At 45.1% G+C, this 26476-nt stretch overlaps 6 protein-coding genes across 7 annotated transcripts; 3 read left to right on the top strand and 3 right to left on the bottom strand.

Moving 5' to 3' along the window:
• Nucleotides 1-800: 800 nt before the first annotated feature.
• On the bottom strand, nt 801-4802 carry LOC131294069 (uncharacterized). The gene is made up of 5 exons (XM_058322115.1): nt 4792-4802; nt 3562-4369; nt 1369-2505; nt 1208-1297; nt 801-917 (listed from the first exon to the last, which is right to left on the bottom strand). Exons 1-5 carry the CDS (start codon nt 4800-4802, stop codon nt 801-803), a joined length of 2163 nt encoding a protein of 720 aa, XP_058178098.1.
• Nucleotides 4803-6660: 1858 nt separating this feature from the next.
• LOC131282737 (serine/threonine-protein kinase OSR1) lies at nt 6661-10188 on the bottom strand. Of its 2 annotated transcripts, XM_058312273.1 has the most exons (2): nt 9001-10188; nt 6661-8946 (listed from the first exon to the last, which is right to left on the bottom strand). In XM_058312273.1, exons 1-2 carry the CDS (start codon nt 9029-9031, stop codon nt 7361-7363), a joined length of 1617 nt encoding a protein of 538 aa, XP_058168256.1. In that variant the 5' UTR covers nt 9032-10188; the 3' UTR covers nt 6661-7360. The 2 variants fall into 2 exon arrangements, with proteins under 2 accessions (XP_058168256.1, XP_058168255.1); XM_058312272.1 differs by having other exon boundaries at nt 6661-10188.
• Nucleotides 10189-10660: 472 nt separating this feature from the next.
• Nucleotides 10661-13124, top strand: LOC131282736 (BTB/POZ domain-containing protein 9). Its single transcript, XM_058312271.1, has 2 exons — nt 10661-11758; nt 11823-13124. The coding sequence occupies exons 1-2, from the start codon at nt 10909-10911 to the stop codon at nt 12830-12832; spliced, it is 1860 nt and encodes a 619-aa protein (XP_058168254.1). The 5' UTR covers nt 10661-10908; the 3' UTR covers nt 12833-13124.
• Nucleotides 13125-14473: 1349 nt separating this feature from the next.
• LOC131294068 (uncharacterized) lies at nt 14474-15286 on the bottom strand. Its single transcript, XM_058322114.1, has one exon. It carries the CDS (start codon nt 15284-15286, stop codon nt 14474-14476), a length of 813 nt encoding a protein of 270 aa, XP_058178097.1.
• Nucleotides 15287-18631: 3345 nt separating this feature from the next.
• LOC131282921 (chymotrypsin-1-like) lies at nt 18632-19542 on the top strand. Its single transcript, XM_058312467.1, has 3 exons — nt 18632-18864; nt 18935-19328; nt 19393-19542. The coding sequence occupies exons 1-3, from the start codon at nt 18632-18634 to the stop codon at nt 19540-19542; spliced, it is 777 nt and encodes a 258-aa protein (XP_058168450.1).
• Nucleotides 19543-24755: 5213 nt separating this feature from the next.
• On the top strand, nt 24756-25186 carry LOC131282298 (uncharacterized). The gene is made up of 2 exons (XM_058311713.1): nt 24756-25024; nt 25102-25186. Exons 1-2 carry the CDS (start codon nt 24756-24758, stop codon nt 25184-25186), a joined length of 354 nt encoding a protein of 117 aa, XP_058167696.1.
• Nucleotides 25187-26476: the final 1290 nt, after the last annotated feature.

Genomic DNA, 26476 nt, shown 5'->3' with positions numbered 1-26476 from the left:
CACTATTTGCTGCACGCATATCCTTTAGTTCCGTGTCTCCCCTCAAATGTATATCACACTATTTCAGTACACTGTTGGATACCACTAGAGGTTATTTTGGTGCTCAAAATCTAAATTTCGCAGTCAATAATAGCAATCCTTACAGCATTCATCGATTAGATGGATATTTTTCATCGGTTAAAAATTTCTAAACGCTGTTTCTTCATACATGGAACGCAACTTTCTTAAGTAAGACAATAGCATAGTCTGTAGTTAAACGAAGTTTACACCAAGTACAAACTTATGTATAATAAACAATTTAAAATAACTGACTTCGTGAACCTCAAAAACCGTAAATGTATACTGCTGCCACCTCAAGTAACCGGATGAACTGATTGTTTGTATTTTAATGATATTTTAATAGCAAATATAACGAAATTTTAACGACAACATGGCTCGCCGGAGGTACGGTATGAAGAAAATGGTACAGTTTGCTGGATATGGTCTAAACGTAGCGTTAGGCTGGGATTTGTATACGCCGAGCAAAGCAGCGGTTGTTTGGATCGAAATCAAAACGAATGAGACACATCTCATTCTGACTATCCGCTTATTGTTTGAAACGACATTTTTATATGTTTTAACGAGTTTGCGCTTCGTGTAGATCTTGCCTAATGTGAGGATAGGCAGGTATGATTTGATATTTTATGCCGACGACTGCCTTCACCACACGCCATCAACACACTCTATGCGTCGATGCACCCATCTTCGAAACACGGAATCACGCCACCTTCGTGATCGATCCTAATGCAAAATTTATTAGATCAACCGTAAGTACTGGAACCATCCTTCTGGGACGCGTTGGCAGCCGATTGGCCTTGGGATATGGCCGTTTCGAACTGAATCAAAATGACCAGATAAGTCGTGAGTGCACCAACCATCTGCAGAGAATGGAAAAATAATATGCATTTATCAGTCTTCATCCATTTCGTCAAAAATTATGATAAGAGACCATTGCGAAATGACGACGCAATGAGAATCTGTGCGCAGACAAAAGTTGTTGTTTACTTTTAGTATGGGATTTCGGGACGTCGATAAAACCTTTTTTATCATTACCGTCTCGCAAAGACCTTAACTTTTTTTCATTAACAAATGATACATGAAAACATAGCACTCAAATCAAACAAAACTTGTGTGTGAATATTGTATAAAATGAGCAAAACAATCATACCGTACTTATGAGCGTCATTTCCAGATGGATAAGACCGCAAGCAGTTGGATGTCTCGTTTCATGCAAAAGCTGGCTCGAAAACTTCATAAGCTGGAAGGGTGAAAGATAAAAGACGTGATCACTAATGCCCTCCCGCAAATGTAGAAATGTTCATCCCTAACCGCATTGTTGAGTGCCGAATCCTTCTCGTGCGGATTGAAATGGTACAAAATGGGCCCCGTACGCTCGCGCTCCTTTTGCACAAGATGGCTAGGGTACAGGACCATCAGGACTTTGATAGCGTGAAGCATTATCCACAAGACATTGTACACCAGGAATATCGTGTCAGTCACTTTCCATGACCGCACCGTTGTTGCTAGGTAGATGCAAAATAGCTGCAGACTAAGCACGACGAAGGAGGCGATCGTGGTGGTTACGATCAGCACCCCAAAGCAGTCATTCACCTGTTCGAGCAGCTCGTTCAGTTCGAGGTGGATCGAGCGGAGCAGATCGATGAGGCGTGCGTAGTCGTACAGCAAGGAAGCGCCACCACTAGACGGCGTGACGACCGTCGTCTCGTAAAATAGGCGACGGTGTGTGCGACACTGTTTGTCCCGGGATGCGTGATCCTCGTAGGACATTAGTAACCGGTTCACGTCGCTGTAGAAGAGAAAGATGAAGTACAGCAGGTAGGTGTACTGGATCAGCCCTAGCACGTTGATTATGCTCGACAACGTGTACACAGACGAGCTCCTCACGAAATTCCAAAATAATCGATCGTTGTACAGGAAGTCCACCGTAAGCACGGTGCCGAAGAATAGTGCCACCCCGAGCAGCAGTCGGTTGAAGATGGTCTCAATGCGCTGGAAATCGACCACAGCACCGCAGGATGCGATGGTGGTTGTGATTGCCATCAGTTTATCTGTAAACTGTTGATAGTAGCAACACTGATAGTGACACCCGATCAACACCATCAGCACCACGATGTTCGCCAAGATATACTCGTTGATGAACAGAATTTGCGTCAAGAACGGCATCTTCCAGTCATCCTCGGAGGACTGTAGAATGGTGGCGATAATGACGACCGTGGCGATCCCGATCGAGTAGAGCATATTCAACCCTTGCATGCACCATCGTCTCCAGCCTCGCAACCCGCCATGCTGTTGCTCTCGGAGGACGAAACCGGCTTCGAACAGATCCAGATACCATGGCACCGTTCCAAAAAGCTGACAAATGCGCACCAGCTTGCGGGCCGATTGAAGAAAATCACTCTTCAGCAGTTGTTTGTTCGAGAGCAGCTCTAGTACCATCACTCCAATCTACTTATACCCCACCTCGTGATCAAACATGACTGACAAAAGGTCGTTACAACGATACCATATCCCGCTTTAATAAGCCACATGCACCGCGTGATAATCAAACCTTCCCTTCACCCCCCTTACTATAAATGATAAATGTATATTTAAATGTTTTTTCATGTTATTCTTGAGTGTCTTCCCTTTTGTTACATCCTCGAACACTTCGCCATACGTGTCTTTCAGTGCAGCAACACTAAAGTGTCATCGCCACACTACGTTTTAAAAAAATGACAATATTTCATCGTTTAACCATAGTAACGCCACTAGGATACTAGGTTTAATCGATGAAAAACGTCCATTTCATCGACTAATGCTGTAGGGTGCGTTATACCATGTTTGGTTCTCAGAAATGAACAATTTTAGAAATTTTAAAAAAATATGAAAACTATACAGATTTGATGGTCAAGGGCTATTTTGCGTTTTTTATACATCAAACCGTAACGAAGCTATTACAAAAAAAAAGTAATGATATAAATTACCACCCATTATCGCGCTGGCATTATTATTGTAGACATCCCACCGGAAACATGTTCACTGGTGTAAGGATACTCTATGGAGGATTTTGGATGTGCTTTAAAGGAATTAGTCCATCATGTTCATGTGGGTGTTATTATCATTTAGTAAAGCATTTAATCAAAGGTAAAACTGTATCGTATAACTAAGATTAATTATAATTCTAAACATGCTCAGGGTGCTGGAGTACTCACACCATCACCACTTCGTTGGACAGACACAAACGACGAGTCAAATTGAATCAAAATCACCAAATATGTTGTTAGTGCACCGACCATCTTGACGGGAGGAGATAGACAGAGGAAAACGTACCTGAATTAACAAGATTAGGAAAATCGTGCACAACGAGTACCATACCGTGCTTATCAGGGTCATATCGAGCGTGATTAAACCGCATGCCGTGTAGGTTTCCTTTTCATGCAAAAGCTGCGATGAAAATTTCACCAACTGAAATGTATGTATGTGGATAAAATTGCTGTCGACGCATGTTGCCGAGAGTCTTACCGCTTTATGTAAATAGTTGTCGGTGAAGGAGTGCTCGAAGGTGTACAGCATTGGACCAGTTCGATCGCGTTCCCGCTGCACCAGCTGGCACGGGTAGAGGACAAGCAGAATCTTTGCCACATGGAAAGCTATCCATAGCAGGAGGCCGATCAGGTTGATGCACTCCCGGTAAGACCAGCGTATCGTGGACATCGCCTTGTAGAGCAAGAACAGCAGTAGACTCAGGACGACGAACGACAGAAGCATGGTGCAGACAATTAGTGCCCCGAAGCAAGCATTCACCTCGCCGGTCAGGTTGCTAACTTCCAGATGCGTGCGACGTAGGGTTTCGATCTGGTCGACACGGTCGTACACGATGGTATCATCCGATATGGCCAGTATTTTTCGTCGGTATTCGAACCGACCTACTCTTTTCGGGGCAGATGTGTCGCTTTTCAGGGCTTTCAGTCGTTCGTTTACCGTGCGGTAGAAGTCGCAGACGAACCAAAGCAGTACGACGTACTGGTAAAGTGCGAGAACGTTGATGACATTCGGCAGCGTGTAGAGAACCGTGCGATACACTAATCGATACGGCCAGGCATCACCGTTTAGGAAATCAAACACCAGAAGTGTCGCGAAGGAAAGAAGCGCTACCCACAGAAGCCTCCGGGTAAACGATTCCATTCGCTGGAAGTCGACCGAGCCTCCACTTGCGAATAATTCGTCCGCAATGGCAACGATGGCCATGTTAAACTTGGCATAGAATGGACGCAAACACTGGCAACCGATCAGACTCAGGATGACGATAACGTTGACCGTGACATCTTCACTGATGTGGAGAATTTGAATAGCAAAAAATTCACTTGTAATAGAGATGGAGTAATGAAAACCGGTAGCAATGAACACAGCGACAATGATGGCCAGGGAGTAAATTACGTTGACCACACACAGCAATCGCTTTGCCCAGTGTGATCGCGCCAGCGAGGCTCGTTGATCAAGCTGTACACCCCACGGTACAACAGCAAACAGTAGTCCAACTCGCAGTATGCTGCTGATGGACCGTTGAAAGATTTCCTTCCGCAAGGAGTGTTTAAAAACAGGTCCCAACATCATTCTTCCTTAGTGGAATGTTGCTTCTCGATGCTCCCGTTTACAACACCGACAAGTACATTACTGACCTCAACCTGCGACCAACGATCTCGATAGCATCTTTCAACATCGGTGATGATGTTTTATCATCGCGTGACCTACTCATCCTTCATGTTGGTGCTTTTTTATAATATTTTCCAATTAAGGTCCGTGCAGTTCTCTCAGTGGAACAATAAGCAAAAGCTGAAAAAACAAAAGACCTGGGTCAAAGTGTCATGCGGGTCATGTTATTGAATAATTTAGTAACTTAAAAAACCACCAGCGAACTAAAGGGCATCAAATGAAATATTTCTTTGATAATCACCTTTGAAAACCGCTGTTTCTACCGAGGTTGGTATGTCGAACAATCAACATATCGCAAAATAAACATAAACGACTACGGAGAGGTCCCCGCCGCACGACAATTAAAAGCCCCTCACTCTGTATCTCCTCTGGTTGTCGGCTGTTTCGAGTTGACGCAAATTGTGCGACGTGTGCTGTTGTCTTGTTCCTTTCATTTCTTCATCCACATCTCACGAATTAACATAATCAATTTGCATATACTGTAAACATCTGTCCCGCCGACGACGTCAGCGAAACGTGTAACATAATACCTTATTCACGGCACGACAAAACACACGAAGTACTTTGCACAACGCCAGCGCTCCCTTGTGCCAATAAAGGGTTGGAATGAAAAAGCCTAACGAGTTTAAGACGGTCATCTTTTCCCAAGCGTAGCATAAGTAACACGTTCGCTTTATAGAGGGTATTATGATGCTTGCGCAGTAATTATATATTTAATCTTTTTTTAGGTTTTTTGTGTTTTTGCATTTTGCTTTCATTAACTGCAATCGATAGTAAACACTACTACTCAAAACTATTTGTCAGTCAAAACTAAACACGTGTTTCACGCAACCAACGATACAAGAAAAAACACAATTGAAACATTTCAGTTTTCCCGCGGCGCCTACTTTACTCTCGTTAGTTTTTCAGTTTACTGGCGTTTGGCGATCTATGTCGGGACAGGTGGCGGATTTTTAACTTTGCAACACTTTAAAAGCTCAATTTCACTATTTTTTTGTAAAACAAAAAGAGGAAAGTTATTCATTATTTAGGCAACTCTCTAATATTTGGATTACTACACACACACACACACGTGCTTTTCTACCGATGGTGGACGTGGTGGTGGTGCCTCCCCCTTCTCCGAGAGGGTTTGTGATGGTCCATCCGGGTGAAAACATAGGTCTATTTTCTTTACGCAACTTCGTTTCTAAACACGTCGATAGGTTTCATTCCGCCTGCTGTTTGAATTGTGTTTGTTTTCCGTTCGTTTTACTCGTTTTTTTCCAAAATCATCTCACCACTAATTAGAATGTAACTAACTTTCGGGCAATGCTCGTTTTCGCTCGCACCCGTCTGGCCACTTCGGTTCGTTCCCCTGCGCTTTCACTCCACTCATCGGAATTAAGATTTTTGTTTCGTTTCGCTACCATTTAGTTATGGATAAAATCCCTCACCCTCTCTCCTACTGCGACCAACAAATTAAGACCATCCAAAACCCTTTTAACTATGTACACAGCGTCCCTCTGCCCCGCTTTCCCCTAGATTTAGTAGTACGCTGGACAACAGCTTGCTGGAGGCACGATATGTGTGTATGTCACCGCTTTATCGACGCGGCGTATTGCCTCCTCTCGGTCACATAGGTGTGTACTATTTTGTTTCGTTCTTCATTCTCCGTTGTTCTTCTCGTTTTTCGTCGTTTCGCTGCTCACTATTAGCGTGTTTTGTTTGTTTTCTTTCTAATGTTCCTTTGCACTTCCGTTTTCGTTACTTTTCGTTCGTTTCCGCCTGGTCCCAAAAGCTAACAGCAGCGTGGCGGCGGTGACCACGTGTGCGACGCCGTGAGCGGGTCGTTTAACATCCGGCTAAAAGAGGAAGTTGAACAGTTTATGTTTTTGTGTATATTAGTATGTATGTGTGTGTGTGTTTTTTGTTAGCATTTTCGTTCGGTGCTTTTAGGTGACTCGTTTTTGCTGTTTTCAATTCGACAAATCTTTTCTCTCTTATGCTACGAGGGTTTTTTTTTAAATTTCCTACTAACTAAGTTGTTGGGGAATTTTGTTTTTCTTCGTTTTTCACACTTCCCTGGGGAGCTATATGCGTCAATCTATCGTTCTCTCGATACTGCTACTGTGGTATATGCTTAGGCTAATGCGGAACTACCGCGCTAGTAGCAGTTGTAGTAGTAGTTGCAGTAGTAGTAGTAGTAGCTGTTGTTGTGGTGGTCGGTTTTTTTTGTTCGTTTCGGTCCGACTTGTAAGGCTCTTTCCGCCCCCTTTTCGAGCGTTTGCTAATATGCTGCCGTGATGATCTACAAAACATCAGAAAATCTTTTAGATTATACCAAGTACGTATGTGTTTATGTGTGTATGTGCTTGTGTGTGTGTGTGTGTGTCTGTTGATGTAAATGGCTTCCAGTGTTTCCTTTACTCGGTTAAAGTTTAACTTTCTTCGTTCTTTTTCTAAGGGAAATCTTCTATGCTGCAAAAAAAGACAACAACCACAACGTTAAAAAGGAAGCGAAACACACGCACACGCGAAGGTGCGCGGTTGAGTGCGGCGGCGGCGATCAGTTTAAGTGGCCACCCGACACCGGATGGGGCGGGCTCACCGGATCAGCACCGGCGACACATCATTTGAGGGAAATCTGTGCATAACCGACTAGCGACTTCTCGTCGAGCTGCTCGCCCGGTGCGCACCCGGACCGCAGTTGAAACGTGACCGTCCGCAGTGTACTCCGGTTGTCGATCAGCTTCTGCAGGTTCACCGACATGATCGCCACATCGAGCTCGTCGAGCAGACCGGCACCGACCAGCTCGGCCGCGATGTCCTCCGCCGAGTCTTTGCCGACGACGAACTCGAACTGAATGTCGTTCAGCTCGCGGTTCGCATTTCGCATCCGGAGCACCAGATTGACTGGTACGCTCGCGTCACCGACCGTCATGGTGCCAATACCGACGGTGGCCGCGTTAGAGGCATCGACCGCCTTGTGATCCGACATCGTCGAGCCGGTCACGGTGACACCGGAGCGCTCGGATGTATCTTCCGTTTCCGATGACGACGAGTCCATCCGTTCGAGCCGGTTCATCGGACGTTCCTCCGTTTCCGAGTCATCTGATTCGTTGCCCTTCGTTACGTTATCTTCCTCCTCCGACGACCAGACCCACTCGCCGGTCATCGAGCGGTGTAGCCGACCGGATGCACCAGCTTGCCGCTTGGCCGCCTTGTGTACGCGCGTCTCCATCGACGGACCAGTCGCGAGCAGCGTCTGCGTGAGGTACTTCCGATCTTTCGCCTTCTTAAAGAACGGATGCTTCAGCAGCTCGCTCGCCGTCGGGCGCTTCGAGGGTTCCTTCTGTAGGCACTCGCCGATCAGCTTGCGGAACGTCTTACCGTACGCCTTGTACTGGTCTTTCTCGTCCGCGCCCGTATCGATCGTTGGCGGATCGTTCTGGAGCGTCAGCATTAGCACCTTCATTGGCGGGTACTTGTGGTACGGCGCCGTCCCGGTCGCCATCTCGATCGCGGTGATCCCGAACGACCAGATGTCCGCCTTGAAATCGTACCCATGGTCCTGCTCCATCACCTCCGGCGCCATCCAGCACGGCGTGCCAACGAACGTGTGGCGCACCTTCTGCCGGGACAGATCGCCACCGGTGGCCAACCACGCGCTCACACCAAAGTCGGCAATCTGCACCGTGCCCTCGTCGCCGAGCAGGATGTTGCCCGCCTTGATGTCCCGGTGGATCTGCCCGTTGCTGTGGAAGTACTCCAACCCCCTCAACACCTCCTTCAGCACGGTCGCGATGGTTGACTCGTCGAACACACCGTGCCGGCAGTTGACCGTCCGCATCCGGTGCTTGATGATGTCGAGCAGACTCCCTCCCTCGAGCAGCCGCAGGATCAACCACAGCTCCTCCTTCACCACGAAGCTGGTGTGGTACGTGACCACGTTCTCGTGGTTGCAGCTGCTCATCGCCTGGATCTCCTTCAGCAACTCGTCCATCGAGGTGTTCCACTTCTCCAGATTGATGCGCTTGATGGCGCACTTTTCCTTGCGCGGTATGCAGTAGGCATTGTGCACTACAGCCGTCGCTCCGACGCCGATCACATCGTTCAGCTCGTAATCGTCCCGGCTGTTCGACCACGGAGTGACCACGGGTTGTGGCTTAGCCGCGGCCAGATTCGCTGACGAAGCGGACGACGCCGTGAGCGAGGCTGCCGCCGACGCCAGTGAAGCTGCCGACGCCGTTGCAGAGCCGAGTGCGCCACTCGAGCCGGTTCCGCTACCGGTCGTTGCCATCGTCTACCACCGTCTCCTCACGCTACCTTTGCGGACGAACTCGAAGGGCAGCAAACAAAAACAAACAAACCGAACGACGACGACACACTCACGCACTGTGGTACACGCGCCGCGGCGTAGAGTCACGGAGGTATATGAATGTGAAATGTCACCGAACAGAACGTTCTCGCGACCGTAGAATAGCGCACCGATTTCGATCCGAAACTCCTTTTCTTTTCTTATGTCGCGTAGCGCTTCGTCTGTTGCGCACACACTCACTCACTCTGCCTACCAGACGTCTGCTTTGGAGACACGAGCCAATACAGCAGCAAAAAAAAGCACATTAACCGAGCAGGCGACCGAAAAATGCAATGCTGTGGTGTGCAAACACGAGATTTATTTAGATATTCCTCTCCGCGTTGCGTCGCACCGCCCGTCCGGCCCTTCCACCCTGCGTCGTTCCGCCGTCTGTTGACTTTATGGTTTTATGACCACGGTCAAATATCACAGTTCGTGATGGTATTGGAGCTGTGTTGTTGTTGTTCTTGTCGTTGACTGCCGCAGCGCGAACACGGGAGGCCTAGATACCCTTCGATGTTACGTGTGATGTGTAAATTTTTCCAGTGGCCGTAGCCGCCGGCTGCTCCCCTGGTGTCGCGAGAGGAGACCCGTCGGCCCTGTTGGAAATGGACCCAAATGTCGTGCCCGTCGTCGACTGTCTCTAACGTGCACACACAAGGCAATGCAGGGACAGGAAAAAAAACCGACTGGCCTTTCCTCTGGCCGTGTTTGGTTAGCTTACAACCGAGCGAGGATACGATAAGACCAGGCACACAGAATCTACCCTTGTGCTGCTGCTGATACGCGGATTCGATTTGTTGGCCGCTAGATACGGTATCGCAAACTGCTGGCACTCGCTATCGACGATGGCAAACTCAATGATTCATGTTATTTTTCGGCTGCCTCGTCTGCTCCTTTCCGCAACGCACTCCACAACAATCACCCCGTGCCCTCTGCCCCCGGCTGCTGCGGCTGCTACGTCGTGATCCGTCGTGAAACGTGAATACGTCAGCAGAAACCACCAGGATTGAGCACACTGCGTACTTCCTAACCGCTGGCTGCTGACGTCGGACGATTGCGTACACGGCAAAGATGGAATGGAGACAGCGGCGACCGACTTTTTCTCCTCCGGGAGCACAAAACAGCGGTCCAGATACGGACGTGCACGATGTTTGACTGAGCGTCTTGACTAGTGTTGGCAGAATTGGGATTTGGAAGACTCGAAGATTCGATTCCTAGACGGATTCCAAAGATTCGAGTCCCGTTTGACAGATTCTAACGATTTGATATTATTGGGATTCGAAATAGATTTTATTTTTTTGGAATTCGTTTCAAATTTGAATTGTTTAGGATTCGTATCAGATTTGATTTGTTTCGAACTCGAATCTGATTTGATTTGTTTGGGATAAGAATCGGATTTGATTAGGTGTGGATTCGAATCAGATTTGATTTGATCTACTACAGCAGAAAAGGACAACAAGCTACTCGTGTTGTGTCAAACTGTGTCTCATGTGGTAACCTGGCATTATTAACCGCGTTGTTGCTTACGGATTAAGTTTGTTTTGATTTTACCTAGAATGAGACCGTGTTTTCCTCGAATGCGTCGTAAATAAAAAGTATCATCAAATAGTCGGCGGTCACAGTTGAGATTTTCTTTTCTCACGGCGCAGTTCAGTGGCGGAGTAAAAAATACGCTATTTAGTGAATACTATTCGCGAAAATTCCCCTTCCACTTGAAGGTCATCGTAGGCAACACCTTTCTGCGCCTCGCAGCTCTCGCGCGTGTGTGTTTTGATGGAGTTTAGTGATAAGAGACTCGCCGGGACGTCTTGTGGAATATGAGCAGTCAAACCATGTCCGGTACACATCACACGGGTTCCGGTTCCAATGCTGCCAGCTGCATGACGGCCACTCAGGAAATCGAGCTGACGGCTCGCTTTGCTGAGCAAATGGCGCAGCTGTGCATGTCCCAGATGTACTCCGATGTGACGTTCATCGTGGACGATATGCGGCTACCGGCACATCGGGTAATACTGGCTGCTCGGAGCGCCTACTTTAATGCACTACTGTACGGCGGTATGAAGGAATCGCAGCAGAACGAAATCAAGCTGGACGTGCCCCTGATGGCGTTCAAGGCACTGCTGCGGTACATCTACTCCGGCTGTATGTCCCTGTCGCAGATGCGGGAGGAGCACATTCTCGACACGCTGGGGTTGGCCAACCAGTACGGCTTCGACGACCTGGAAAAATCCATCTCCGACTATCTCCGGCAGGTGCTCGCGCTTGGCAACGTGTGTGCCATTCTGGACGCTGCCCGGTTGTACGGGCTCGATAGTTTGTCCACCGTGTGTCATCTGTTCGTGGATCGCAATGCGACCGAAATTCTCAAGCATGAAACGTTCTTCAACCTATCACTCGACTCGTTGGTTTGCCTACTGCAGCGCGATTCATTCTTCGCCACAGAGGTAAACATATTCCAAGCCGTCTTTGATTGGTGCCGTGCTAATAAGGAAAGCTTGAAAAATGACGACATCAGCAGCGTAGTTGGCCGGGTTCGTTTCTCGCTGATGTCCGTCGACGAACTGCTGACCGTGGTGAGACCGTCAGGGATTCTGGATCCCGACCGGCTTCTTGATGCGATCGCCGAGAAGATTTCCTGCACGCAGCTACCGTACCGTGGGGCCTTGTGTAAGTTTTCGCTTGTGAACTATTACCTTCTTCGCTAGGACCTTATCAGCGTCAATCGTTACAGGGCCCGAGGAAAACGTTGCCACGGCAAAGTTCAACTCACACACCATCATCGGGGAGATGCGGTCGGCGCTGCTCGATGGGGACACCGTTTCGTACGACTTGGAGAAGGGATACACGCGCCACTCGATCGGTGAGAACGGAGAAGCGCACGGAATCGTCGTCGAGCTGGGAACGGTGTTCATCATAAACCATATCAAAATGCTGCTCTGGGACCGTGACAACCGGTCGTATAACTACTACATCGAGGTGTCGGTCAATCAGCGCAACTGGGTACGCGTGGTGGACAACACCAAATACGTCTGCCGATCGTGGCAGCAGCTGTACTTTCCCGCGCAAGCGGTCCGCTACATCCGGCTGGTCGGTACGTACAACACCATGAACAAAGTATTTCATGTCGTCGCCCTGGAAGCGATGTTTACCGAGTCAACGGTACCGCTGGTGGAGGGTATTTTAGCGCCTACTGATAACGTGGCCACCGTCGAGTGTGGTGCATTCGTCAAGGAAGGTGTCAGCCGCACCCGGAACGTCCTTCTGAACAGAGTCGTGCAGAACTACGACTGGGATTCGGGTTACACGTGTCACCAAATTGGTACGGGTGTAATTCTAGTTCAGCTTGGGCAACCGTTCTGGATTAGCTCGCTCCGCTTACTGCTGTGGGATCGTGACAATCGTTCGTACAGCTTCTTCATCGAGGCATCTACCGACATGAAGCACTGGGAACTGATTGCTGACAAACGGAGGGAACCACTGCAGTCATGGCAGCACTTTTCCTTCACCCCGATGGTGATCGTGTACATTCGCATCGTTGGCACGGCCAATACGGCCAACGAGATGTTTCACTGTGTGCACTTTGAGTGTCCCTCACAGGATCCGGATTTTATTAAAACCGAACGTCAGAATGGCACCGGAGGGAAGCTTGATGATACGGAGCGAACGGACACGGCAGACCCGAATCAGCAAATTTCTGCCAACGATCGTAATTCAGCGACAGAAGGTGATGGTAGCGACTAGGGGAAACAAGAAAAACATACCTATAGCCCTAAAGAGGAAAGTATATTTGTTTAAGTGAATGTTTGTTTCCTACTTAGTTGTGCCTCCGGTACATCACTGACACTGGAATCTCTTAAGGACGATTTTCAAAAAATCATTGGGATGTCTCTAATTCGGTACTGAAAACTTTGTATTTTTGAAAGGCTGTTTAAAATTACCATTTGATATGTATGTATGGAATACTTGTGCTGATTACTGTTAACTTTTTTGAACAGAACAAAAAGAAATAAAGGAGCATGGATCTGTGTGTACGTTACATGGAACCGGAATCTATTTTTATATTTGCTTACTATGAACGATGACAAATACAATTTGATATGTATGTATAGAATACTTGTTCTGATGACTTTTAACTTGTTATGAACATAATAAAAAGAAATAAAACGTATGTGTGAACGTTGCATGGAACCGGAATCTATTTTAATATTTGCTTACTATGAACGATGACAAATTTCAATTCCTTACTTAAACTATGACGGATACACTCCTTTCTATCTTATCTTCGGCTATCTAGCGGCAATAATCATTGGTTACTCACATTCGTTGGGGTTTGTTATTGCTTGCTGGGGCGGCAACCACAAATCACTTCAAATCAAAACCCAACCACATCATTCACGATGAAGTACGCCGTTGGGTTGGTCGTCGTTGTATTTTGTTCGTTGAGGGTAAGTTTCCTCAACAATGCAAGATAAACCATTGTTTGTTTCACTTATCGGTGAGCATGTGTGTTCGTGTGTCTTCCTGTGGTCTAGTTCTCCGCCGGAGGATTCGTCGAATGTGACCTTGATCTTGACGATCCCGCTATTCTAAAGCAGCTCCCGGAAGAGTGTCAAAATGTGGACGAAGCGTCGAGAGTGCTGTTTTTGAAGGAGACGGAAAGTTTCAAAGAGTTCCACAGGAAGCTATCCGCTTATGAGGCCTCGAAAGGGCTGGATACGGTTGACGCGATCTACATGGATATGGACTTCCGACGGGAGCTGTATACGTATGCTGGATTGCATGAGTGCATGGACATAAAGGATTCGTTAGAGGAATATGTGCAGTGTCTTCTAGAGAAACGTGCCCAGATGATTACATCGATCGACGCCAAAGCTTAGCGTAAGCTTTGAGCGTAGAAGAGGTTTTTTAATCCTGTATCATGTTGTACAAGCTGTCCATGGTTGTAACCGCCCCTTTGTGTTTGTTTAAATTGGATGAATCGAACTGAATCAGGATGATCAGGAATGATAGCAGTGCTACAAAGATCTGTTAAATGTTTGGAGTAGATAAGAGGAATTTTAGAGAGGATTTGTTAATAAATGTCGATCTTAGAAATTTCGTACCGAAGACAAAGAAGATAGCTCCAGCTTCAGCATTCCCAAGGCCCAGTACGCCACATCTTTCCTGTTCAAAGTTAAAATACCAAATCGAGCAAGCTATGCCATAAAGAAACGCTTGTATTATTTAAACAAGTGAGGATCACTTCTTATCAACGCTACCTTTGCCTCGATGCGTGCATCCCCACGCTGGGACAGTTGAAACATCGTTAAGCCAAGCCGAGATTGCTGCAGACAGTTAAAATGTGGTTACAATAAAACAACAGACCGACAATTCATTATCTTTTTACTCTACCTCCTGCTTGACCAAATGACATGGATAGAGTACCGTCAGCAGAATGCACAGCTGCATCAAGATCCAGAAGATATTGTACATTATGTACACTTCGCTCGCGTCGATCTGCTGCAGGTGTTGGTAGATTTCAAGTAGCTGCAGGCTGGTCACATTGATACCGGCAAATGTGCTGATCACGATAAGATACTCGAAGGAACGAACGATAAGCTCCATGCAAGCGGTAAGCTGAATGTAGTGCCGCTCGGTTTCCACAACGCGCTCCATCGGATCACACCGGGCCAGTTCTTCGGAGCTCAATCGATGTCTCATATTTTTCAGGAGGCGATGGATCAGCACGGTTCCGAAGCAACATTGCAGGAAGGATAGCATTACCAACATGTTTGGCATCATGTACGCGCCCAAGCTGAACATGGTCGCCTTCACGCTGCCAAAGTGCACGTAGTCGCAAATGAGGCACAGCATAATGACGACCACCAAGCCCGTGCAGGTGAACCGCAATCTAGACTGAACGCTGGATAGAATTTTCTTCCACTCGCTGGGCGGTAGAGCTTCGGCGACCGTCAGGATGCTCGTTACAAATCGATCATAATGTTTTCCTTCCTTGTAGCCTCGTCCAGTGGTCATCAAACTGAGCATCACTCCGAGGACTACCTCGTTCACGTACAGCACACCGGTAAAGAACGGCATCGGGACAGCGATCAGTTCTACCATGGCTTCCAAACTACATATAATGGTATAGGCCAGTAAGGCGGCAGTTAGCAGAAAGCGTGCCGATTTGAAATACGATCTCGGATTAAGCCCCATGCCGGTATTGCCCTGTAAACTTTCCACCGGATATGGTGAACTACACATGAGCTGGCTATAGAAAAGGTACGGTTTAAGTGCCTGATATAGCTGAGATCGTGCTCTATCCCTCTGGGAGTTGGTCTCGTCCATAGTGACTGGTTACTGGAGTTGCTTTAAAAGCCCGCATCGGTGCATCCACTTCGACATTGTTCCATTCCATTAGCTCTTGATGTAGGTGTTGTTCATTCGTAAATTTTAATAAATTATTCCAGTGGACGATTGCACGCTGAAAACTCCTGCTTATCATTATTCTCATTAAACTTGCAAAAGGTCGTGTACATCCATCATTAGACTACACGCAACAAATAAAGTGGATGTCTCATACTACAAAGTTATGCTTGTTGAACAGTTTGAATTGAAATATGTCTAATAAATGAAAACAATCTTAAAACAGGTAGCAAATATTGCGAATTAATTCATCAAAAATACTCTATACTTTTGAATCATTACTTTGCAGTGAGTCCAAGACCGTGGGGAAAGGGGTAGTAGGTTCGATTAAGGTCATTCATATTCTCACGCGAATTGTACCTACCGTCGATTACTGGAGAACACATTTATGTCTAGGGAATAGCGTACCAATTTCCTGAATCGAAAAGGCTTTCTATATGCACACGAACATTTTGAATGGATAGTTGACATGAAGGCTGGTACTGCAATAAAAGACTGTACATCGTACGGTACCCCATTGTCGTTGGCAGGAATCGAGAGGAAAAAGTTGGTTAAAACCGGAAAAAGATTTGACAATGAAACCGCAAGAATTTGATAGACGATTTTCTGCTAGTGCGTTTGAAGACATCCGAAAGTCACTGGAGCCATCGTTACGAGTTCACCAACTGTTGGGAATTGCCCCGCTACACATCATCGGTCCTGGGAAACGTGTGACAAACAGTCGGTGGTCAATCGTCAGAAGAGTCCAGTTATTGTTCTCCCTACTCATCATAGTACTGGCAATGAGCGGCTACTTGTACAAATTTGTGTTCCGCTTTCAAGTGAAAAACCTCCCATTTTTCAACAACCTGCTGTACAACCTGGAGTTGCTGCTGGAGATTACTAACACTCCGCTCGCGATCCTGGCGTGTCAGCGAAAGCGGCACATGTATGAGCACGTGTTGCAACGATTCGCTGTCCTGCACCAGGATGGGAGGCGGTCGGAACTACGCTGGATGCAAACGTGGTTTCATCGACTGTTTCTCGTGGCAGCTGGGACGTTTCTCGTCATGCTGGTGGTGGATATTAGCGCCTGGAAGAGTCCGGTAATGTCACTTGCCTCCTTCTGGTCAGTGCACATACCGACGATGATCTCCGCCCTGGCCGTCTCGCAGTACTGGTACGCCATTATGTTTATTCTGCGCCACCGACGGCAACTGAATCGCGTACTGGAGAGTTACTCCAGTGGCTTGCGTGGTACTTGTCGGCTGGATGTGCTGGAGGACCTCCGTAGACAGCACAGTGAACTGCACGAACTGGTGCTGTACGTGAACGATGGTTATGGCAAGCTGCTCTTGAACACCACGGTGACGGTTGTCGTGGTGGTCAACGTGGAACTCCTGGAGTTGTACCAATACATTCGACACGGTATTACGACCTCGTCCATCTTCTGGTTTGTCATGTACGCGGTGATATGGTTTTTCCTGCACCTTGGCTTGCTGTTTATGATTGTGTATCCTTGCCATTGGACTGAATATGAGGTGAGGCTATCACATTATATCTCATCCGGCTTCTATTGAGATTGTACCATCATTTTTTCTAAAAGCGACGACGCACTGGTTTGGTGCTTTTTGACCTACTAGGAAAAGGACCACACTCGGAGCGGGAAATTGAGGCAGTATGTAAAAATCGTTCAATGGGATAAATTAAAACAAAAGATTTTTTTGTTGCAGATGATGCACTTTTCTCAACAAATTCTAAACCAGAAGGAAAAATATAAGGCGTGCGGAATCGTCCCACTTAACCTTTCTCTAATATCTACGGTAAACTCCTGATTATGAGACAAGGCAGAGAATGGTCACTTTTGGGTATATTGCTTCATTTGTTTTTTCAGCTTGTTGGCGCATTGAGTACCTATCTTGCCATTCTGATTCAATTTGCATCGAGCTGAGTCTTTCAAAACACTTTCACTCCTTCGAGCTGAGTACGACGGCAAAGGCGCAAATCGGATATCAGAAGAGGAAGGCGCCCTTCCTTACATCATTCTGGGCACAAACACTCGAGAGGACAAAGGCAGATTAAATACTGTATATGACGAGGAGCTTTCAATTCTGCGGGTATTTGAGACGTTTGTAGTTTGATAAAAACTTTCAGGGTGGCTCATGAAAAAAGATTTCGCAATGTGACCATTACGATATAATTTGATTTGATAATTCAGTTTATTCAAGGAGGTGATAGTAATTGAGAAAGTGCTATAATCCGCAAAAGATAAATTTGTGTTTTCTCAAGAAATTATTTTCGTAGGAATTATTATCGGAAAGATGATTAGTGTTGTTAGTATTTTTTCAATTTCACTCCAACTTCTACACAAATCTACATGCATAAAAATAATCGCAATGATTGATGCCCTGACACAATTTATAGAAATTCAAGAGTTTCCACAGATCATGATCCTTCATTGTCGTGGATTTATTCAATTATCTATTTGTTCAATCTGTACCTGTATGGTAGTATTAAAATACTTAACTAATATCAACGTTTGGGTTATTCCTGCTCGTAATCGCCACTAGACAATAACTTCCTGGCCTTCGCGAAGGAGACTCCATTGAGTGGCTTTCACTTGAAGTACTTATTGACCAGACACGCGCTTATGAAATCTTATCGCACTACTTGTTTAACAGATATATTTTCTTTTTCAATTCAAGATTATCTTCAATACTTTCAAGTTATAGTCACATTTGTATGTTTATAATAAATATGTATCCCTAATTTTTCCTTGGACAATCTGCTTCATTAAGTCAGTTTTAATGTCTGTTTTGTAGAAACATGGTTTGTAGGCGTAATAATTCGTAATTCTTACAAGGTTCTAAAGATAAACTTTTCTGAAGAGGTTGTTCGAGGCTCGAGGAGGGTTATAAAATGTAATAGTTCAAAGTTATCTACTGGGATCTTAGCAAAAACAAAAAAAAACGTGAAGGTGATGCTTCCTGGCTAGTGTTATCCTTATCCGTACAATCGGATTTATACTTCGAACGCTCAAAGCCACTTCAACTGCGCTTTGTTTGGGAGCGGTATATAAACGTAGTTTGGCGCAGACTTTCACTATACAGAAGTCAGTTCCTGAGCTTGTAGGACAAGTGTTTTAGACAGCTCAAAATGTTTCGAGGTGCGCTTGTGATTTTTTCCGTACTCCTGACGACGCTCGCGGCTAAGGTTCCTCGGCTCGTTCTGGATGATAACTACGTCAATCGGGTCGTTGGTGGCCAGGTAGCTGCAAATGGTTCCGCGCCGTATCAGGTGTCGTTGCAAGTTGCCGGATGGGGACACAATTGCGGTGGGTCGCTGCTGAACGATCGTTGGGTTCTTACTGCTGCTCATTGTCTCGTGGGGTAGGTACTGTCAGCAGGCTAATTGATAATCGCAACACTGCTAAATAGCTTGTCATTTTGGTTTGCACAGAAGTAACCCCGACTCTCTGGAGGTGTTGGTTGGAACGAACAGCCTCAAGGAAGGTGGCCAGCGGTACAAGGTGGACAAACTGTTCTACCACAGCCGCTACAACCGACCCCAGTTCCACAATGACGTCGGTTTGGTGCGCCTGGCAAAGTCGGTGACGTTTTCAAATGTAGTCCAAAGTATCGCTTACTCGGAGAAGGCACTTCCGGCCAACGTGACCGTCCGTCTGACCGGCTGGGGACGCACCAGTGCCGGTGGGCCAGTCCCGACCCTCTTGCAGACCATAAACTTGGTAACCCTGAGTAACGAAGTATGCAAAACGAAAAGCTCCAACCCAAAGAATGTTGATGTTGGACACGTCTGCACGTTGACGAAAACTGGCGAAGGGGCATGCAATGTAAGTAAAACGCGTGGTAACCACAAGCTTGGCATGTATCTAACCTCTTTTTGCACCCAAACAGGGAGACTCCGGTGGCCCGTTGGTGTACGATGGGAAAGTGGTTGGTGTTGTCAACTTCGGAGTCCCTTGCGCCTTGGGATATCCCGATGGATTCGCAAGAGTTTCCTACTATCACGACTGGGTGCGCACAACGATGGCAAATAATTCGTAGGACCCTTAGTTGATCTTCGCTCACTTACCATCACTTTTCAATCCATTCATACTCGCTGGGCAAAGTGTATTGCGCATTGCATACCACTAGGAGTTGGCATTGCTTCGAGTGCGGTAACGGTAAATTCTTTTGAAAAACCAAATTCCTCAGATTAAATTTACCTTGTCATGCCTATTACTTGAGTTTTAAAATAAACTACCAATGCACTATGGAGCGAAAAGAGCAAATTGCCGGGATAAAATTCGGAATCAAATGTTTTGCAATTTTTTCATTGTAATATCGTGTAATACTATTATATTACACGAAATTATAATGTTTCGGGACAATCCCGCCAGGTGGCGCTGCAAAAACCTCATATTTTTGGAATTTTCTATGGGTGCATTATTTTTTAATTTTTTTTTTTTATATTAACTTAAAGATTTTTTAAAGTTTGATATAAAACAAACTAAATTTACTACAAACTTTCATTCAAAATATTGTCATCTGGAATATAATTGATATTCAAAGCATCTAACGCGGACATAACGTCTCCTAACGAAGAGCTACTATCTTAATATTCTGAACTTGTACCATCATCTTCTTGGGCTTGAATTGGCAAGGGACTGTTACTATTTGAGGAGCTGTAATCTACGAAGAATGTTTTTACTGCGTCTGGGTAAGGAATTTGTTTTTTATTTTTCAACGATTTAGCCAGAGATATTGTTGAAATGTATGGATCGGATGATTGTAATGCTCTCATAAAAATGTCTTTAATATTGAATTCTCGTGACATTTTACGGGCGTGTTCTCTTCTATCCCTTCTGTATATTTTATTTCTACCTTCTGCTGCTTCCTCTCCTAAGGATCCCAATGGAGCTGGGGCATTTACAATGATTTCACCTACATGCGCAAGAACTTTATGGACAGTGGAAGGCATTTTGTATCAATTATAATGATGTATGTAAAACTTGTATGTATCTTTGCAATATAGACTAATAGTTTTTGGATTTAAAGGCTGTGAACAGTTGATGGCTATTAAAATATTTCGAAACCTTTCTATGAGTTCTGTTTCTATTTGCAAAATATCGCTCAATTTTTCTATGTTTGAAAAAGCCCGACGACAAACATTTCCCGTCGTACTATTTCCACCCATTTGCCTTGGTTCATCTACTTTTACACCAAATTCCTTGTACATCTTTTCCAATACAATTTTTTTTCGATCATTGTACATGCTTTTAAAATTTTTAGTAACCTTCCATTTTTTAAATTCAATTCTGTACGAAATGTGAAGCAAGCATTCGAAAAATCTGATCCAACAGTGCAGTGGAGATATTCCATAAGATAAATTCTCAGGAGTTGGAATAAATCCATTTTCTAAGTGCTCTACACTGTTCATTTCTGTTGGTTTTGCACCACATATACAACATGTTTGCATAGATAGAGTGTCGGTTAAATATGCCAATATTTGTCTATCAATTAAACTCATGAAAAATGAATAGTTTACCGTCACACTACTTGTTTCATTTAGCTGAATTGTATAAGGAACTAACCTGGTTATTTGGCTTTTGATTTCGTCTACTGTTTGTATAACTTTTTGTTTTGACTCTTTCGCAAACTCGATCACAATTGGCCTGCAAAACCTAACACTTTGAGGCATCAAGTTTATCCAGATGATATCTGAATCGTCACTGATGAACGAAAGACGGATAGGCGTTAATGCCGATACTAATAAATCACTGTCTGATGCAGTATTTTCTCCGGAACCATGAAGCGGTTGATTGTAAATGCTGTGTCCACTAGATCCGTCAATGCCCCACGAGAACAATAATACGACGCTTAGTGAATCACACAAAGAAGATGAAAGGTGTCGCAAGATTTCTGCCTTTTGTATTTCAATTATTCTACACGCAGTGTGATTAACCAACTCTTGTAGATTAACTTCAGCTTTTGTTTCACTAATAGAAATAAAATCTTCACTTGGTGCGCAGGTTTTTTTAAGTTTGTTGATTTGGTAATATGACGGAAAAACTTTTTTTGATACTTTATGCAAATCATTATACTGGGATTTTGAGAAACTATTGTCTATAAAACATGCCAACGCTTCTTCGGCAGATACTAAAACATCACTTTTGGTTGTCATTGGCATAACACTTGAAGGATTTTTCAAAAACATGTCTATCATACTCATCAGCCTTAACTGCTTTTCTTTAAAAGCTAACAACCTCACTGAGTATAATTCCTTTTCGAGATTGCCGTTGATATCTGTCTCTTTGGCCACACTTCGACGTTTATTCCTCACGCAGAGATCATTAAACTCTTTTTTTGGCCGTCCACGACTTTTGTTTTCCGTATAGGCACTAATGTCAAATGGTTTGTTCAACCAGATTTTCGAATCCTTTTGAAAATTCTTCGAGTTTCTAGCACATTTCTTCAATCTAGCCTTGAAACTTTTTTCCAGTATCATCAACTTATTAGTCACTTTCAATTTATCACACGGTTTGATGCTTTCTTTACTTTCAATGAACTGTAAAGCATACCCAATGTTTTCCTTGCAAGAAGCATTGTTTTTCAAAACGTTTATGATATCGTTGATTATAAAGGAAACCATCGTGAGATTATTAAATCAATCTCAGACAGATTATTAACTTCAAAACTATAAAAACGTTGTTTGTTCTCCGAGAAGCTCACTGACAATTGCTGTTTATGCAGTTAAAGGTAAAGCTTGGGCAATTTTGGGTATAAAAAGATGGGTTTGTGAGCTGTAGAACAAGTAAAAGCGACCTGATACATTCAAAGCAAACCAAACCAAATTTCATTCTTTGCCAGTGACTTGGCTTGTCTTTCCCCTTTTATGTGATGTTCAATCACTACCCTGCTTCACATTTTTCATTGAATGAAAATTTCAAATTTGAATGCATTGAATGAGAATTCATATTTCTTACCACACATGATGCTGCATATGGCATGATGGAGGCGCCTAGTAGCTGATAAACTATAAGCTTCACATCTAAAGTACAGAATAACGTAAAGATGCGCGCGTATGCGCAAAAAAAACTATCATTTATTGTTACAAAACATTCTAGACTATAAGTGGGTATGCATCATATTACAATCTTTCGCAATCCTTAGCGATGGCATAAGGTTAAAAACAGAAAATTGAAAAATTTTCCGGGAGTTTTGCGAAACAATGCTTAATATTTTTTGACATTCAATTTCAATTTGGTCAAACTGTCAACAATTATAAAGCATGATAATATACCTTTCCAAAACTGTGCTTGGAATCCGATTCCGACCATTATTATAGGAGTTACAGACCTTCAAAGTTGATGGATTTTTTTCAATTTTTCACCCAATATTTTCACAAATCTTGACTTTGAGGGGCTGTTTCTCAGAACCTGGAAGAGCAGAGGCTCTAGTTTTTGGGTCATTTCTTAGTTTCATCTTGTAGTTTAAGAAAACATGTCTCTTTTTTCTGAAATCCAAAAATGAATTTTTGATTTTTATCCCGGCTTCGCTCCATCGTGCAATGGTGGGAAAAAATGCTACTTTCTTTTACTTCTTTTATTTTCCCTTCCTCGAGAAATGGGACGCCTTGCGCATCGATGACTACCAAGAATTCAAATATTCAAATTTATATTTGTATATAGTCGTGTGGTATTATTTGATTTTGCATCTTATCGGGTGGACGGGCGAGAACCAGAAATGGATACAAAGTTTACATCGCATCGATAACGATAAGCCGCACGACATCGCACAGTCTACAGTAATTCCAAGGATTTACTTCACTTATCTGACCCACCGCGGGTTAGTCTCTGCTTGACCGGCGTACAGCAAACGCTGCCAAAAACCAGCTCGAATATGGAAGACGTCGAGAGTAGCAAACCGGAGGCGAGAAAATTACAGAAAAGCGTCAGCTACGATCTCAGTGAAGATGAGGATTACAACAGTGTGGCTGATTCTGACACGGAGGAAAATAGCAATGGCCTGAAGCGAAGTGTCGGATACGTTAGTATAACGATGCAGGATGATATTGATGTAAATATCTTGTAATCTCTTCACAGTTCGATTATTTACTCACTGCTCTCTTATGCTGCTTTTTTGTAGCATTTGAATGCCGCTAAGAAAGTTGGAGACGCAGAAGATACAAAATCGCAAGCCGAATCTACTGGTGAGTGCCATAAAGGATTCAAGCCCAAAACAAGCGAACAGGGCGGTCACATTTAACGCATGTCGTAACGTATGCCTGATTAATCATCTTTATTTAACCTTACGCTTCGTCTAGAACCGGGTGGCAACAACAGTAACAATAAGGTAACTACATTAAATCCTCGTGCCGCTTGCTTTTAAGCAGTTGTCACCATGAACGGACATTCCTGTTTTGTTTTGTCAGCTGAACTCGGAACTGACCAGCTTCGTGCAGAAAAAGTCGTTCGCTCAAAACATGATGGACATTGCGCTGCTGTCCGCCAACACGAACCAGCTGCGGTACGTGATCGATTTAGGGGAGAAACATCCTTACTACTCGACCAGCCTATGCCTGATCGTTCTCAGCCTGGTCATGCAGGTCGTGGTGGGAATGTCCATGCTGTACATGAGCAGGTAATTTGTGTGTGTCCAGTGCTTTCCAGTTTGGTTTTTCAATGCCACCACTCTTTAAATCGTAGGTACAATATGAAAAACAAATCTGAGATGAAAGAAGCATCCCACATGAACAACCTCTCGGTGGCTGGCGTCTTCCTGGTGACGCTGATCAACGTGTTCATCTCCACGTTCAACGGTACCGGGGGTGAGGGTTTGGTCACCCAAACTGACCCTGCGCTTGTGAATACTAGTGACGTCGCAGCGGCGTACGTAATGCCTTAGAGCAAACCGGAACATAGGCCATAAAACGTTCATCGTGGCGCATCCTCATTTGCGTGCCGGAAACCGGAAAAGAAACCCTTCTCCCCCGCCCCCTTTCCCTCCAATCCCAAGGAGATCGATTGTATGCTAACGTGAGCGATGAGGAAGTGAAGTGAGTGGAATCGTCTTTGGAAGAGTGGAAACCTTCACGCCAAAAAAAAACCCAGTAGTCTTAGCAACCATAGGATAGAGTGCGTTCGCCGTTGTAGTGCGATATGTCAGTGTGATTTAGTTCGGAATAAAACCTCTCGCGTCGGTGTACGTTCAAAATTCGCTGTGTAAAACATTTTCGTTTCCTTCACATCGATTTTTCGGCACACAATACCAAAGTCATGAACTGTTCCTGTGCTTCCGAACGGTGTCCACATCTCCAGTACCTTCGTACGTTGCTAGAAACGACCGCTAAGGATCAGGTGCCATCATGCGCCGTCAGCCGGCATACGTCGACGTCGGAAAATGTGACTCTCTGGCAGCGGTGGAAACCGTACGTCGAACGAACGATAAAACTGGCCGGGTGCGTGATCGAAACGGTGATGCTGCTCTGGGTGGCCCTCACTCGGGGCGCCCTTCAGCTCTGGCTGGGGCTGCTCGATGCGGATCGGTAAGTGTCGCCCCACTGCACCACCTAATGGTATGCCATTTGCTGATGGAGGTATGGGCCTTCGTTCTTCCAAACAGTTCCGCCGTGGCGTTGTTCCTGTTCTTCGCCCTGTCGGTGATCAGTTCAGTTCTGCGCGGTACGACTGGACCAGTGTCAAGGTAGCGCGCAATGGTGGCGTGCAGGAAGATGAGCCGAAAACAACCGATCCGATGCCCTCGGCGTGCCAAGATAGAGACGATCGGTCACGGAAGCAAACGCTTCCCCTCGCCGGTCGAAGAATAAGTCGTTTAAATTCAAATACACCACCGGTGGAGGCGCGTTTTTAATTGGCGCGTGCCGACTTTCGGGCTACGCAGCGGATGGAAGGATGTTAATTCTTTTCCACAATGGATGGGAAAAGATGAGCAATGATTGGTACCAAATTTTGGTCGCTGTTCAACGTCACTCGTTGCGACCCCGAGGTGACAGATTCTGCAGATAGAATTACTCGGTGAGTCACCGGCCTCACCCGCTCATCGCTCAACCTATAGCGCTTTTCCCGCCAGGGGGGCCTTGCAGTTTCCCATAACAAATCGGGCACCGATAGGCGTTACATTAAGTGCACATGAAAAACAGCACGAAAAACGGGAGCATCTATGGAAGATGCGAAATGAAACAGAAAAACCTGGACCTGTATAGAAGAAACTAGCACGGTGCGACAAAGGAAAAGGCCACTGCTAATGGGTCGACGACACGTTAATTAATATTTTCCGGTCACCCGCGGTGGGGGGCGGGAAGTAATAAGAAAGAATCCCAATTTCAAGGCGTCACCGCTTCCGAAGCGACCCCTGGACGGTGGTCAACATTAGTGAGAACAGAACTACAGCGTTTCGTCCATTCTTGATGCTATAGCCTAGAGGGCTTTTCGAATCCTCTGGAAGAAAAGAATCTTGATTTATGGCGTTTCATGGCGAAGATATTTTCCTTATCAAACATGGACACACCTTGAATCAAAGAGATATTATGAAGATAACATTTTTAGATAATACTTGGAATATAATCCCGTTATCAGTGGATCAATGTCGTTCAAGCGAAGAAGTATTTGATAACTCCGAAAATAGGAACGGCCTTTTGCAGTGTTTGATTTCATTAAACATGCTGTATATTTATGTATTATCACTATCTATCGGATTCGTAATTTATTAATCATACCGCGATGGCTTTGAAGCGTAATCTCAAAGTAACATTGGTACATAGTTCCAGCACTATCTGGTAGATAAAATAATTGCCAAGAAATGCCGTCGTAAAACTCATGGGTGGATTGACGGTGAGCTACATCTTTATCGGGTATGGTTCGAAGGTACATTTGACGCCACTGGATAACATCGGAGATTAAACTCGGCTGAGCTGAAGAAGCAATAATAATCCCAACCTAGTTCTAGTGGAGAGTTTGCGAAATACGCCACGGGCGTT

This window comes from Anopheles ziemanni, chromosome 2 (genome assembly GCF_943734765.1).
Source record: "Anopheles ziemanni chromosome 2, idAnoZiCoDA_A2_x.2, whole genome shotgun sequence".
Lineage (NCBI taxonomy): Eukaryota > Metazoa > Arthropoda > Insecta > Diptera > Culicidae > Anopheles > Anopheles ziemanni.
This window is presented reverse-complemented; position numbering and strand designations above follow the sequence as displayed.

Bases quoted from the DNA above. Each gene is read 5' to 3' on its own strand.
- LOC131294069 (XM_058322115.1), bottom strand. The intron at 2,506-3,561 runs GTAAGACTCTCG...GGGTATAAGTAG, and splicing joins ACAACTATTTACATAAAGCG to ATTGGAGTGATGGTACTAGA. The intron at 918-1,207 runs GTATGATTGTTT...CATTCTCTGCAG, and splicing joins AAATGACGCTCATAAGTACG to ATGGTTGGTGCACTCACGAC.
- LOC131282737 (XM_058312272.1), bottom strand. From the start codon at position 9,031: ATGGCAACGACCGGTAGCGGAACCGGCTCGAGTGGCGCACTCGGCTCT.
- LOC131282736 (XM_058312271.1), top strand. From the start codon at position 10,909: ATGAGCAGTCAAACCATGTCCGGTACACATCACACGGGTTCCGGTTCC. The intron at 11,759-11,822 runs GTAAGTTTTCGC...CAATCGTTACAG, and splicing joins ACCGTACCGTGGGGCCTTGT to GGCCCGAGGAAAACGTTGCC.
- LOC131294068 (XM_058322114.1), bottom strand. From the start codon at position 15,286: ATGGGGCTTAATCCGAGATCGTATTTCAAATCGGCACGCTTTCTGCTA.
- LOC131282921 (XM_058312467.1), top strand. From the start codon at position 18,632: ATGTTTCGAGGTGCGCTTGTGATTTTTTCCGTACTCCTGACGACGCTC. The intron at 18,865-18,934 runs GTAGGTACTGTC...TGGTTTGCACAG, and splicing joins GCTGCTCATTGTCTCGTGGG to AAGTAACCCCGACTCTCTGG. The intron at 19,329-19,392 runs GTAAGTAAAACG...GCACCCAAACAG, and splicing joins CTGGCGAAGGGGCATGCAAT to GGAGACTCCGGTGGCCCGTT.
- LOC131282298 (XM_058311713.1), top strand. From the start codon at position 24,756: ATGAACTGTTCCTGTGCTTCCGAACGGTGTCCACATCTCCAGTACCTT. The intron at 25,025-25,101 runs GTAAGTGTCGCC...TCTTCCAAACAG, and splicing joins GGGCTGCTCGATGCGGATCG to TTCCGCCGTGGCGTTGTTCC.